The sequence below is a fragment of the Salmo trutta genome, unplaced genomic scaffold (assembly GCF_901001165.1).
Source record: "Salmo trutta unplaced genomic scaffold, fSalTru1.1, whole genome shotgun sequence".
Classification (NCBI taxonomy): Eukaryota; Metazoa; Chordata; class Actinopteri; order Salmoniformes; family Salmonidae; genus Salmo; species Salmo trutta.
In genome coordinates, this window is record NW_021822911.1 from 5,026,825 (window position 1) to 5,040,991 (window position 14,167).

The 14,167-nt window shown below is 38.1% G+C and overlaps 1 protein-coding gene and 1 long non-coding RNA gene across 2 annotated transcripts in view; one reads left to right on the top strand and one right to left on the bottom strand.

Moving 5' to 3' along the window:
* The window catches only part of LOC115186421 (zinc finger protein 883-like), a gene marked incomplete at its 3' end in the record, with an annotated part of 40,228 nt that overhangs the window by 11,165 nt on the left and 14,896 nt on the right, over positions 1 to 14,167 (bottom strand). Inside the window, exon 3 of the mRNA XM_029746056.1 lies at positions 11,355 to 11,371. Within this exon, the coding sequence (XP_029601916.1) occupies positions 11,355 to 11,371 (17 nt within the window). The remainder of the gene's footprint in view (positions 1 to 11,354; positions 11,372 to 14,167) is intronic.
* LOC115186605 (uncharacterized) lies at positions 263 to 6,679 on the top strand. Its single transcript, XR_003875793.1, has 2 exons — positions 263 to 361; positions 6,564 to 6,679. It is a non-coding gene; the product is annotated as an uncharacterized LOC115186605 (long non-coding RNA).

Consider the following 14,167-nt stretch of genomic DNA (forward strand, 5'->3'; position numbering starts at 1 on the left):
CTGTGTTAACCACAACCAACATGCTGGATCTCTGTTTAGTTGTCACTGTGTTAACTACAACCAACATGTTGGATCTCTGTTTAGTTGTCACTGTGTTGACCACAACCAACATGCTGGATCTCTGTTTAGTTGTCACTGTGTTAACCACAACCAACATGCTGGATCTCTGTTTAGTTGTCACTGTGTTAACCACAACCAACATGCTGGATCTCTGTTTACAGGGGTCAGTGCTCTAAAATGAGTCTCTCTGGGGAGAGAGAGGAGGGGGGCCCTGCCTCTAAAATGAGTCTCTCTGGGGAGAGAGAGGGGGCCCTGCCTCTAAAATGCATCTCTCTGGGGAACATGACAACAAAGCTAAGAGGTGAGATGACAATGTTGTTTAAGGACTTTGTTTCTAAAACATTATTTCCACCATTTTTTCACATTTGTTATTTTTCATCGGAAATTATTGCTTACGGGTACCTTGTGTCTAAAATATTGATTTTAATTCATAGATTTTTGTGTATTAATTTTTGTTTTGCAAAACACTATATAGCTGGAATGAAATGTTTGTATCCTGTATATTTCACTGTGATATGTGGTTGTCTCACAAGCACACACACACACACACACACACACACACACACACACACACACACACACACACACACACACACACACACACACACACACCTTTACCAGTATACACACACATATCTATAGAATTTTAGCATGACACAATCATTTAGCCTACTCTTAATTATTGCCTAATATGTTGGCAGGCATAACTTTATTGTTCTTTCTTATTCTGATCGTTGTTACAAGCTGAATTTGGACAATATATCCGTTATATCAACCCACTCTTCACTCCTGTTTAAACCAAAAAGGGTTCTGTCTTGCTTAATATACGGAACCACTAAAGTTCTACATAGAATCCTTTATAGGAGGTTAGCCTGTCTGAGTATACAGTATATATAATATATATAGAACCCTTTATAGGAGGTTAACCTGTCTGGGTATACAGTGTGTATATATAGAATATATAGATCCCTTTATAGGAGGTTAGGAAGTGTCTGAGTATACAGTATATATAATATCTATATAGAATCCTTTATAGGAGGTTAGGAAGTGTCTGAGTATACAGTATATATAGAATATATATAGAATCCTTTATAGGAGGTTAGGAAGTGTCTGAGTATACAGTATATATAGAATATATACAGAACCCTTTATAGGAGGTTAGGAAGTGTCTGAGTATACAGTATATATAGAATATATATAGAATCCTTTATAGGAGGTTAGGAAGTGTCTGAGTATACAGTATATATAGAATATATATAGAACCCTTTATAGGAGGTTAGCCTGTCTGAGTATACAGTACATATAGAATATATATAGAATCCTTTACAGGAGGTTAGGAAGTGTCTGAGTATACAGTATATATAATATATATAGAACCCTTTATAGGAGGTTAGGAAGTGTCTGGGTATACAGTATATATAGAATATATATAGAATCCTTTATAGGAGGTTAGCCTGTCTGAGTATACAGTATATATAGAATATATATAGAACCCTTTATAGGAGGTTAGGAAGTGTCTGAGTATACAGTATATATAATATATATATAGAATCCTTCATAGGAGGTTAGGAAGTGTCTGAGTATACAGTATATATAATATATATAGAACCCTTTATAGGAGGTTAGGAAGTGTCTGGGTATACAGTATATATAGAATATATATAGAATCCTTTATAGGAGGTTAGCCTGTCTGAGTATACAGTATATATAGAATATATATAGAACCCTTTATAGGAGGTTAGCCTGTCTGAGTATACAGTATATATAATATATATATAGAATCCTTTATAGGAGGTTAGGAAGTGTCTGAGTATACAGTATATATAATATATATAGAATCCTTTATAGGAGGTTAGGAAGTGTCTGGGTATACAGTATATATAGAATATATATATAGAACCCTTTATAGGAGGTTAGGAAGTGTCTGAGTATACAGTATATATAGAATATATATATAGAACCCTTTATAGGAGGTTAGGAAGTGTCTGAGTATACAGTATATATATAATATATATAGAACCCTTTATAGGAGGTTAGGAAGTGTCTGAGTATACAGTATATATAATATATATAGAACCCTTTATAGGAGGTTAGGAAGTGTCTGAGTATACAGTATATATAGAATATATATAGAATCCTTTATAGGAGGTTTGGAAGTGTCTGGGTATACAGTATATATAGAATATATATAGAACCCTTTATAGGAGGTTAGGAAGTGTCTGAGTATACAGTATATATAGAATATATATAGAACCCTTTATAGGAGGTTAGGAAGTGTCTGGGTATACAGTATATATAGAATATATATATATAACCCTTTATAGGAGGTTAGGAAGTGTCTGAGTATACAGTATATATAGAATATATATAGAACCCTTTATAGGAGGTTAGGAAGTGTCTGGGTATACAGTATATATAGAATATATATATATAACCCTTTATAGGAGGTTAGGAAGTGTCTGAGTATACAGTATATATTATATATATATATATATATATATATATATATATATAGAATCCTTTATAGGAGGTTAGTCTGTCTGAGTATACAGTATATATAGAATATATATATATATATAACCCTTTATAGGAGGTTAGGTAGTGTCTGGGTATACAGTATATATAATATATATAGAATCCTTTATAGGAGGTTAGGAAGTGTCTGGGTATACAGTGTATATATAATATATATAGAATCCTTTATAGGAGGTTAGGAAGTGTCTGGGTATACAGTATATATAGAATATATATAGAACCCTTTATAGGAGGTTAGGAAGTGTCTGTGTATACAGTATATATAATATATATATAGAACCCTTTATAGGAGGTTAGGAAGTGTCTGAGTATACAGTATATATAATATATATATAGAATCCTTTATAGGAGGTTAGGAAGTGTCTGAGTATACAGTATATATAGAATATATATAGAACCCTTTATAGGAGGTTAGCCTGTCTGAGTATACAGTACATATAGAATATATATAGAACCCTTTACAGGAGGTTAGGAAGTGTCTGGGTATACAGTATATATAATATATATAGAACCCTTTATAGGAGGTTAGGAAGTGTCTGAGTATACAGTATATAGAATATATATATAGAACCCTTTATAGGAGGTTAGGAAGTGTCTGAGTATACAGTATATATAGAATATATATAGAATCCTTTATAGGAGGTTAGCCTGTCTGAGTATACAGTATATATAGAATATATATAGAACCCTTTATAGGAGGTTAGCCTGTCTGAGTATACAGTATATATAATATATATAGAACCCTTTATAGGAGGTTAGGAAGTGTCTGAGTATACAGTATATATAGAATATATATAGAACCCTTTATAGGAGGTTAGGAAGTGTCTGAGTATACAGTATATATAATATATATAGAATCCTTTATAGGAGGTTAGGAAGTGTCTGGGTATACAGTATATATAGAATATATATATAGAACCCTTTATAGGAGGTTAGGAAGTGTCTGAGTATACAGTATATATAATATATATAGAACCCTTTATAAGGGGTTAGGAAGTGTCTGAGTATACAGTATATATAGAATATATATAGAACCCTTTATAGGAGGTTAGGAAGTGTCTGAGTATACAGTATATATAATATATATAGAACCCATTATAGGAGGTTAGCCTGTCTGAGTATACAGTATATATAGAATATATATAGAACCCTTTATAGGAGGTTAGGAAGTGTCTGAGTATACAGTATATAGAATATATATATAGAACCCTTTATAGGAGGTTAGGAAGTGTCTGGGTATACAGTATATATAGAATATATATAGAACCCTTTATAGGGGGTTAGGAAGTGTCTGAGTATACAGTATATATAGAATATATATAGAACCCTTTATAGGAGGTTAGCCTGTCTGAGTATACAGTATATATAGAATATATATAGAACCCTTTATAGGAGGTTAGGAAGTGTCTGAGTATACAGTATATATAATATATATAGAACCCTTTATAGGAGGTTAGGAAGTGTCTGAGTATACAGTATATATAGAATATATATAGAACCCTTTATAGGAGGTTAGGAAGTGTCTGGGTATACAGTATATATAGAATCCTTTATAGGAGGTTAGGAAGTGTCTGAGTATACAGTATATATAATATATATAGAACCCTTTATAGGAGGTTAGGAAGTGTCTGAGTATACAGTATATATAGAATATATATAGAACCCTTTATAGGAGGTTAGGAAGTGTCTGGGTATACAGTATATATAGAATCCTTTATAGGAGGTTAGGAAGTGTCTGAGTATACAGTATATATAGAATATATATAGAATCCTTTATAGGAGGTTAGGAAGTGTCTGAGTATACAGTATATATAGAATATATATATATAACCCTTTATAGGAGGTTAGGAAGTGTCTGAGTATACAGTATATATAGAATATATATAGAACCCTTTATAGGAGGTTAGGAAGTGTCTGGGTATACAGTATATATAGAATATATATATATAACCCTTTATAGGAGGTTAGGAAGTGTCTGAGTATACAGTATATATTATATATATATATATATATATATATATATATATAGAATCCTTTATAGGAGGTTAGTCTGTCTGAGTATACAGTATATATAGAATATATATATATATATAACCCTTTATAGGAGGTTAGGTAGTGTCTGGGTATACAGTATATATAATATATATAGAATCCTTTATAGGAGGTTAGGAAGTGTCTGGGTATACAGTGTATATATAATATATATAGAATCCTTTATAGGAGGTTAGGAAGTGTCTGGGTATACAGTATATATAGAATATATATAGAACCCTTTATAGGAGGTTAGGAAGTGTCTGTGTATACAGTATATATAATATATATATAGAACCCTTTATAGGAGGTTAGGAAGTGTCTGAGTATACAGTATATATAATATATATATAGAATCCTTTATAGGAGGTTAGGAAGTGTCTGAGTATACAGTATATATAGAATATATATAGAACCCTTTATAGGAGGTTAGCCTGTCTGAGTATACAGTACATATAGAATATATATAGAACCCTTTACAGGAGGTTAGGAAGTGTCTGGGTATACAGTATATATAATATATATAGAACCCTTTATAGGAGGTTAGGATGTGTCTGAGTATACAGTATATATAATATATATATAGAACCCTTTATAGGAGGTTAGGAAGTGTCTGAGTATACAGTATATATAGAATATATATAGAACCCTTAATAGGAGGTTAGCCTGTCTGAGTATACAGTATATATAATATATATAGAACCCTTTATAGGAGGTTAGGAAGTGTCTGAGTATACAGTATATATAATATATATATAGAATCCTTTATTGGGCTCTTTGATCAGAACTCTAGAGGTTCTTCTTCTCTGAATTGATCTTCATTATATCCAAACACACTGGTGGTCAGGGAGGCATCTCTTTGTTTGAACGATGGCCCACGTCAACTCTGGCTGACTTTTTTTACAATACAATGAATTACAATACATTACAATAGAATACAATACATTACAATACAACTTTGTCCATTAGTTACAGCAAACAACCAACATGCCTCTTCTGCTTCGTTCTTAACCCCCCCCCCCCCCCCCCCCCCCCACCCATATAACCATAAGAGTAAATTGTCTTTATTCTCAGCACTTCTACAACCAATTTTCTCCTCAGAGATGCTTTGTGGATATGGGCCCAGATCTCAAAATATAGTTATAAAAAAACTTTGAATGTTTGTTTATAATAAAAAAAAATGAATATTACTAATGTAACCCACCATAAAGAATGGGTTTAGTTGTTTTGTGCCACTGTTCTGGAACTTCCCGTACAGAACTGTCCGTGTCCACGTCCTGTGTGGTGCCACGCGGTTACGAGCAGAGTGGGCTGAGGTGATCTTGGGGAATAACTACAGAGTTCACTACAGTGTTGAGATGCCGAAGTTTATTATTCAATTTGCTTTTTGCTTAATGGTCAGGGATAGTATGAGTGTAGCCAGATCCTTTTCACTCTCTATCCTTGTTTCATTTTGTTGTTCATCGGATTCGTCATCAGCCTCGAGACGAGGTACAGAACAACCTGCTACCTATCCAAGCTAGTCGGTACAGCTAGGAAAGCTAGCTAGCTACTCTACCAGCAGCATCCTAGTTATCCTAGCTAGTCGGTACAGCTAGGTAAGCTAGCTAGCTACTCCACCAGCAGCATCCTGATTATTTTCCTGTGGGGGGGGAGTGGTGGGAGAACTAAACTAATCTGTTGAACTATCTATCGTGGTCATATACTTCCATCTATTGAAATTATTTAGCAAATACAGTACTACTGAATAATGTGTAATTCCTTACTAAAGTAGTATTTACTCCGAATTGCAAAATATAACATTTTCTAGTTCATTTTACCACTTACAACCATAAAATAACAATTTATAGCATAACAAACAATGAAACTGACATAAACCAAAAACCCCATACATTTAGTAGATGAGAGATGTAATGTTTGTCTCTGCTGTGTTGAAGTCCAATCAAGCAGGAGAGACCAGCCTCCCCTGTTCCCAGCTGTGTGTCCATGAAGAGTGACCAGTCTATGTATCGACCTATAGAGTTTAGAGAGGGAGACTTTACTACTGAACAAAGGTAAGAAGAACTCATGGGTCATGGTCAGTGAGTTAAACAACACTGTCTCTAGTCATTTCTCCTCTCCCATTTTCACATTTCTTTTTGTTGTTTTCATAATCCACCTTTTGTCCATTTCCATAGTCCTAAAACAAAATTAAACAAAGACAACATTCCCTCTCTCCCTCTCTCCGTCTCTCCGTCTGTCCGTCCGTCTGGCTGGCTGGCTGGCTGGCTGGCTGGCTCTGTGTCTGTGTGTCAGTCTCTGTATGTCTGTATCTTTCTGTCTGTGTATCTGTCTGTCTCTGTGTCTGTCTCTGTCTGTCAGTCTGTCTCTCTGTCTGTCTCTCTGTCTGTCTTTGTCTGTATGTCTCTGTGTGTATGTCTCTGTGTGTCTGTCTCTGTTTCTGTATGCCTCTGTGTGTCTCTCTGTGTGTGTGTCTGTCTGTCTGTCTGTCTGTCTGTCTGTCTGTCTGTACTCACTCACTTACTCCCTGGATGAGGAGATGTAATATCATGATTGGTATGTCCTGTGTTGGTTGTTGCTGAGAGAGAGAGCTGATTGGTATGTCCTGTGTTGGTTGTTGCTGAGAGAGAGAGAGCTGATTGGTATGTCCTGTGTTGGTTGTTGCTGAGAGAGAGAGCTGATTGGTATGTCCTGTGTTGGTTGTTGCTGAGAGAGAGAGCTGATTGGTATGGCCTGTGTTGGTTGATGCTGAGAGAGAGAGCTGATTAGTATGTCCTGTGTTGGTTGTTGCTGAGAGAGAGAGCTGATTGGTATGTCCTGTGTTGGTTGTTGCTGAGAGAGAGAGCTGATTAGTATGTCCTGTGTTGGTTGTTGCTGAGAGAGAGAGCTGATTGGTATGTCCTGTGTTGGTTGTTGCTGAGAGAGAGAGCTGATTGGTATGTCCTGTGTTGGTTGTTGCTGAGAGAGAGCTGATGGTATGTCCTGTGTTGGTTGTTGCTGAGCGAGAGAGCTGATTGGTATGTCCTATGTTGGTTGTTGCTGAGAGAGAGAGCTGATTGGTATGTCCTGTGTGTCAATAGGACGCAGTTTCTTTGGATTATTGACATTGTTTGTAGTATTCTGTTTTTGTTCCTAGGGGGGAAGGGGAAGGCACCTAGGGAGTGCTTAGGCAAGAGGCCTGCAGGCATACATAACCCGTAGTATTTACTGTCTATGCACACTAGGTAAGACCTGGGCGGACCATCCCCTGTATTTTGGTTAGCGCACCAGGTGGTGCTAAGTTAGGTAAGTAGTGGGTAGGTCACCAGGTGGTGCTAAGTTAGGTCAGTAGTGGGTAGGTCACCAGGTGGTGCTAAGTTAGGTCAGTAGTGGGTAGGTCACCAGGTGGTGCTAAGTTAGGTCAGTAGTGGGTAGGTCACCAGGTGGTGCTAAGTTAGGTCAGTAGTGGGTAGGTCACCAGGTGGTGCTAAGTTAGGTCAGTAGTGGGTAGGTCACCAGGTGGTGCTAAGTTAGGTAAGTAGTGGGTAGGTCACCAGGTGGTGCTAAGTTAGGTCAGTAGTGGGTAGGTCACCAGGTGGTGCTAAGTTAGGTCAGTAGTGGGTAGGTCACCAGGTGGTGCTAAGTTAGGTCAGTAGTGGGTAGGTCACCAGGTGGTGCTAAGTTAGGTCAGTAGTGGGTAGGTCACCAGGTGGTGCTAAGTTAGGTCAGTAGTGGGTAGGTCACCAGGTGGTGCTAAGTTAGGTCAGTAGTGGGTAGGTCACCAGGTGGTGCTAAGTTAGGTAAGTAGTGGGTAGGTCACCAGGTGGTGCTAAGTTAGGTCAGTAGTGGGTAGGTCACCAGGTGGTGCTAAGTTAGGTCAGTAGTGGGTAGGTCACCAGGTGGTGCTAAGTTAGGTCAGTAGTGGGTAGGTCACCAGGTGGTGCTAAGTTAGGTCAGCAGTGGGTAGGCAGGTAATATAAGAGAGGGGGCTTTGACATTTACTTTCTTTGCTTTGGTTCCGTCCAGACCCTTTTCCCCAAATTTACCGTGTGAAGGAATAAATTCCCAGTAAACGGTAAATTTTCTGCCTTTTGTCATCCTTACTCGGACCTACAGTCCCATACCTCTTTCGCTCCACCTACAGTCCCATACCTCTTTACCTCCACCTACAGTCCCATACCTCTTTACCTCCACCTACAGTCCCATACCTCTATACCTCCACCTACAGTCCCATACCTCTTTACCTCCACCTACAGTCCCATACCTCTTTCGCTCCACCTACAGTCCCATACCTCTTTCGCTCCACCTACAGTCCCATACCTCTATACCTCCACCTACAGTCCCATACCTCTATACCTCCACCTACAGTCCCATACCTCTTTCGCTCCACCTACAGTCCCATACCTCTTTCGCTCCACCTACAGTCCCATACCTCTTTACCTCCACCTACAGTCCCATACCTCTTTACCTCCACCTACAGTCCCATACCTCTATCACTCCACCTACAGTCCCATACCTCTATCACTCCACCTACAGTCCCATACCTCTTTCACTCCACCTACAGTCCCATACCTCTTTCGCTCCACGGGGAGTTGAGTTGTAGCAGGGTGTTGCGTTCCCTCTTCCTAGAGGCGTGCGTAACAGCAGCATAAGACCAAGAAGCATCAGTTATAGGCTACAAGCAGCAATATGATTGACATAAAATAGCATGCAACCAAAGACTATTTGTCCCATGATTTTCTAAAATGGTCACTCATTACTTTAGTTAGCTATATATCTGGTATTTGGCCTGTGTTGCTTTTGGGAGAGCAACAAAATAGTGACTATAGCAGGTATTGAACCCCGGGTAAATGATCACTAGTCAGAACCTCAACCTCAGTATACATGCATTATAAAAATCATCTTAATATCTGATATTGTGAGTAAACAACCTCAGAATAGAAAAGACGAGTGCGTCTTCCAGCCCTCCAATAAATTACATCATTCAACCATCCAGTTAGTAAATTTACCTCAACATTTTACCTTTAAATTAAATTTACGTCAACATGCCCTTGGCTTTCAGATAAAAACAGGTAATAATAAATTATTACTGTGTAAAACCTAGCAGTACTACTGATTTCTCTGAGAGTGAGGCAGATATATATTATTACTGTGTAAAACCTAGCAGTACTACTGATTTCTCTGAGAGTGAGACAGATATATATTTTTACTGTATAAAACCTAGCAGTACTACTGATTTCTCTGAGAGTGAAGCAGATATATATTATTACTGTATAAAACCTAGCAGTACTACTGATTTCTCTGAGAGTGAGGCAGATATATATTATTACTGTGTAAAACCTAGCAGTACTACTGATTTCTCTGAGAGTGAGACAGATATATATCATTAATGACATATAAAGCATTTAGAAAAAAAACATGGTTATTTGTCTCTCTTACATGAAACCATCAAGTGATAGATTTTAAACAAATACATGTCTGTCATTGAACAACCCCATGCCATGATTAGATGGTGAAAAAACACACCAGTCTCTTTCATAATTTTTTTAAACAATAAAAGGTAATTTACGAACATTTCTGAAAAGTGATATATAGCGTTTTGGAATGAAACTCTTCTTATGTTTCCCATCTGAGCTCAGAGTAGATGAGAGATGTAATGTTTGTCTCTGTTGTGTTGAAGACCAATCAAGCAGGAGAGACCAGCCTCCCCTGTTCCCAGCTGTGTGTCCATGAAGAGTGACCGGTCTATGGATAAACCTATAGAGTTTAGAGAGGGAGACTTTTCTACTGAACAAAGGTAAGAAGAACTCATGGGTCATGGTCAGTGAGTAAAACAACACTGTCTCTAGTCATTTCTCCTCCCATTTTCACATTTCATTTTGTTGTTTTCATAATCCATAGGCTAATCCTATTGTCCATTTTCATAGTCCTAAAACAATATTAAACAAACACCACATTCCCTCTGTGTGTGTGTGTGTGTGTGTGTGTGTGTGCTCTCCCTGGATGAGGAGATGTAATCTCTATCCTGATTGCCTAGTCACTTTTACCCCTACTTACATGTACATATTACCTCAACTTTCCTCAACTACCTGGTACCCCTGGACATTGACTCAGTACTGGTTCTCCTTATAGTCTCATTATTACCTCAACTACCTGGTACCCCTGCACATTGACTCAGTACTGGTACTCCTTATAGTCTCATTATTACCTCAACTACCTGGTACCCCTGCACATTGACTCAGTACTGGTACTCCTTATAGTCTCATTATTACCTCAACTACCTGGTACCCCTGGACATTGACTCAGTACTGGTTCTCCTTATAGTCTCATTATTACCTCAACTACCTGGTACCCCTGCACATTGACTCAGTACTGGTACTCACACTTGTCCTCTAACCAGTGAGGTAAAATATATCTCCCATTTCCATGTGTTTTTTTTAGATGTGTTAGTTTCAACAGCACGTACAACCTGATTTCCCCCCTAATCGATATCAGTGATTTATTGCTACTTGTCAAAACAACAGCGTTTCTGGTGCTTGTGCAGTTTATAAGGTGCTTGTTTTAAAAATTACAAGTAATATGATTATTGTGGCAGATGTTTGTGTATATAGCACATGTTATGTTTAGGTTTTCAATTCATCCCAAACTGTTTCTGCATATTGGTTATTGATTTGGACACGTTAAAACTGTTTTGACATTGGGGATATCCCACCTAGCAACATGTTAGAGAATGGAAAGTCCCCATTAACTCCGTCACAGTCTCTGCCTCGTACCCCTCGCTCACCTCCAATGTCAGCCCGACTGGCTCTGGTTCCGACCTCGGCTCCACCGACTGTCCCGTGTGCCCCCCCAAAAAAATTCTTGGGGCTGCCTCTCGCGCTCGTTGCGCTCTCTCTCCTCGTAATAGCGCCTCTCCGCTCTTGCCGCTTCAATCTCCCACTGCGGGAGGCGATAATCCCCAGCCTGAGTCCATGGTCCCTCTCCGTCCAGGATTTGTTCCCATGTCCCATGTCCACGAGTCCATCAAGCTGTACTCCTGTTGCTGCTCCTTCCTCCGCTGCTTGGTCCTTTTGTGGTGGGTAATTCTGTAACGGCTGCCTTTAGAGATAGTGGACCAAAACGCAGCGGAGTTAGTGTTCATGATGTAGTTAATGAAACGGAACACTATACAATTACAAAAACAATAAACTGACAGCCAACACAGTCCTGTCAGGTGCAAACACTGTAACAAGAACAATTACCCACAACCCCCCAAAGGAAACGTAGGCTACTTATGTGTGACTCCCAATCAGCCACAACCCTCTACAGCTGTGCCTGATTGGAAGTCACACGGCCAAAATAAACAAAACAATCAAAACACACACTTCACTTCTGCCACGGCCTGACCCAACTACACCCTCTACTGGTCAGGACGTGACACCCCAGGGATTGATGAGCTGAGAAATGGAACGGTTCATTGTAATGAAACCAAAAAGGTAGCGGACAGATCTGTCTGATGAGCAAAGTTATTGTAAATGAATACATCTAGTGACCAAGCTAGACCAGTTATTGTAGATGAATACATCTAGTGACCAAGCTAGACCAGTTATTGTAAATGAATACATCTAGTGACCAAGCTAGACCAGTTATTGTAGATTAATACATCTAGTGACCAAGCTAGACCAGTTATTGTAAATGAATAATTCTAGTGACCAAGCTAGACCAGTTATTGTAAATGAATACATCTAGTGACCAAGCTAGACCAGTTAGTGTAAATGAATACATCTAGTGACCAAGCTAGACCAGTTATTGTAGATGAATACATCTAGTGACCAAGCTAGACCAGTTATTGTAAATGAATACATCTAGTGACCAAGCTAGACCAGTTATTGTAGATGAATACATCTAGTGACAAAGCTAGACCAGTTATTGTAGATGAATACATCTAGTGACCAAGCTAGACCAGTTATTGTAGATGAATACATCTAGTGACCAAGCTAGACCAGTTATTGTAAATGAATACTTCTAGTGACCAAGCTAAACCAGTTATTGTAAATGAATACATCTAGTGACCAAGCTTGACCAGTTATTGTAAATGAATACTTTGTCATGACGTTGGCCTGTGGGTAAGGTTTATGACCCCCCCCATAAATACCTTCTCCCTTCCCCTCTCTCTCTGACCCTACTGAAGGACTGGAATAGCCTGTGTTAAATATAGAGAGTCTGGGAACATCAAACAAATGGGGAAAAGGAACCATATTTTGGTAATAAAACCAGTTGGAAATATGCTTGATAACGTAATGAGTATGTATGTCAGTTCATTGTTATCTGAGACATTATGATTGATGACAGGAGGACATAAACTTTACCTGAGAAAGTATACACCCTCTAGTTATCAGAGTCACATGGAATTGTTATGCAATTGAAATGTTTGATATTGAAATAGTTTTTTAGGAGATTAAATGTAATTTTAGCTTCCAAATGAGAGAATTGGGTTTTCACAAGGAAAGTGCCCTGCCCGATCAGTGGCCCAACCCTTTGTAGAGACATGGGGTTATAAACGATGAAACACCTCCTCCCCACTATATAAACACCTCCTCCCCACTATATAAGAACGGTTCAATGTAATGAAACCAAAAAGGTAGCGGACAGATCTGTCTGATGAGCAAAGTTATTGTAAATGAATACATCTAGTGACCAAGCTAGACCAGGTATTGTAAATGAATACTTCTAGTGACCAAGCTAGACCAGTTATTGTAAATTAATACATCTAGTGACCAAGCTAGACCAGGTATTGTAAATGAATACTTCTAGTGACCAAGCTAGACCAGTTATTGTAAATGAATACATCTGGTGACCAAGGTAAAAAGAAAGGATATTATCATCACTAAATCAAGGCTGATGGAAAACATCTATGGACAACTTTGATTCAACACAAGTGGCAGACATGTTTGAATTCCTTCCCATTATAACATTCATTACCAAAACCACCTGACATTGCAAATGACTTGAATTACTATTTGACGGGTCAGGTGGACACATTGAGAAATGAGTCCAACTGACGGCTCCCTGAATCGGACCGCAGAGTGAAGGAAAAGCAGCCAACAAGTGCTCAGCATATGTGGGAACTCCTTCAAGGCTGTTGGAAAAGCATTCCAGGTGAAGCTGGTTAAGAGAATGCCAAGAGTGTGCAAAGCTGGCAATAAGGTAAAACGTGGCTATTTGAAGAATCTCAAATATAAAATATATTTTGAATTGTTTAACACTTTTTTTGGTTACTACATGATGTGTTATTTCATAGTTTTGATGTCTTCACTATTATTCTACAATGTAGAAAATAGTAAAAATAAAGAAAACCCCTTGAATGAGTAGTTGTTCTAAGACTTTTGACCAGTAGTGTATATTATGTTATATAATAAATATGTAATAACATTAAACCATAACTGTTTGTCCTTAGGTGTAACAGTACTCTTCTTGCGTTGTGTACAATCAATCATCGACACGAACTCCAACTTGTAACACCAGTCATGGAGCTTTATTCTGATAGGAACAGCACAAAATTGCACGTCATGCAATACACGGC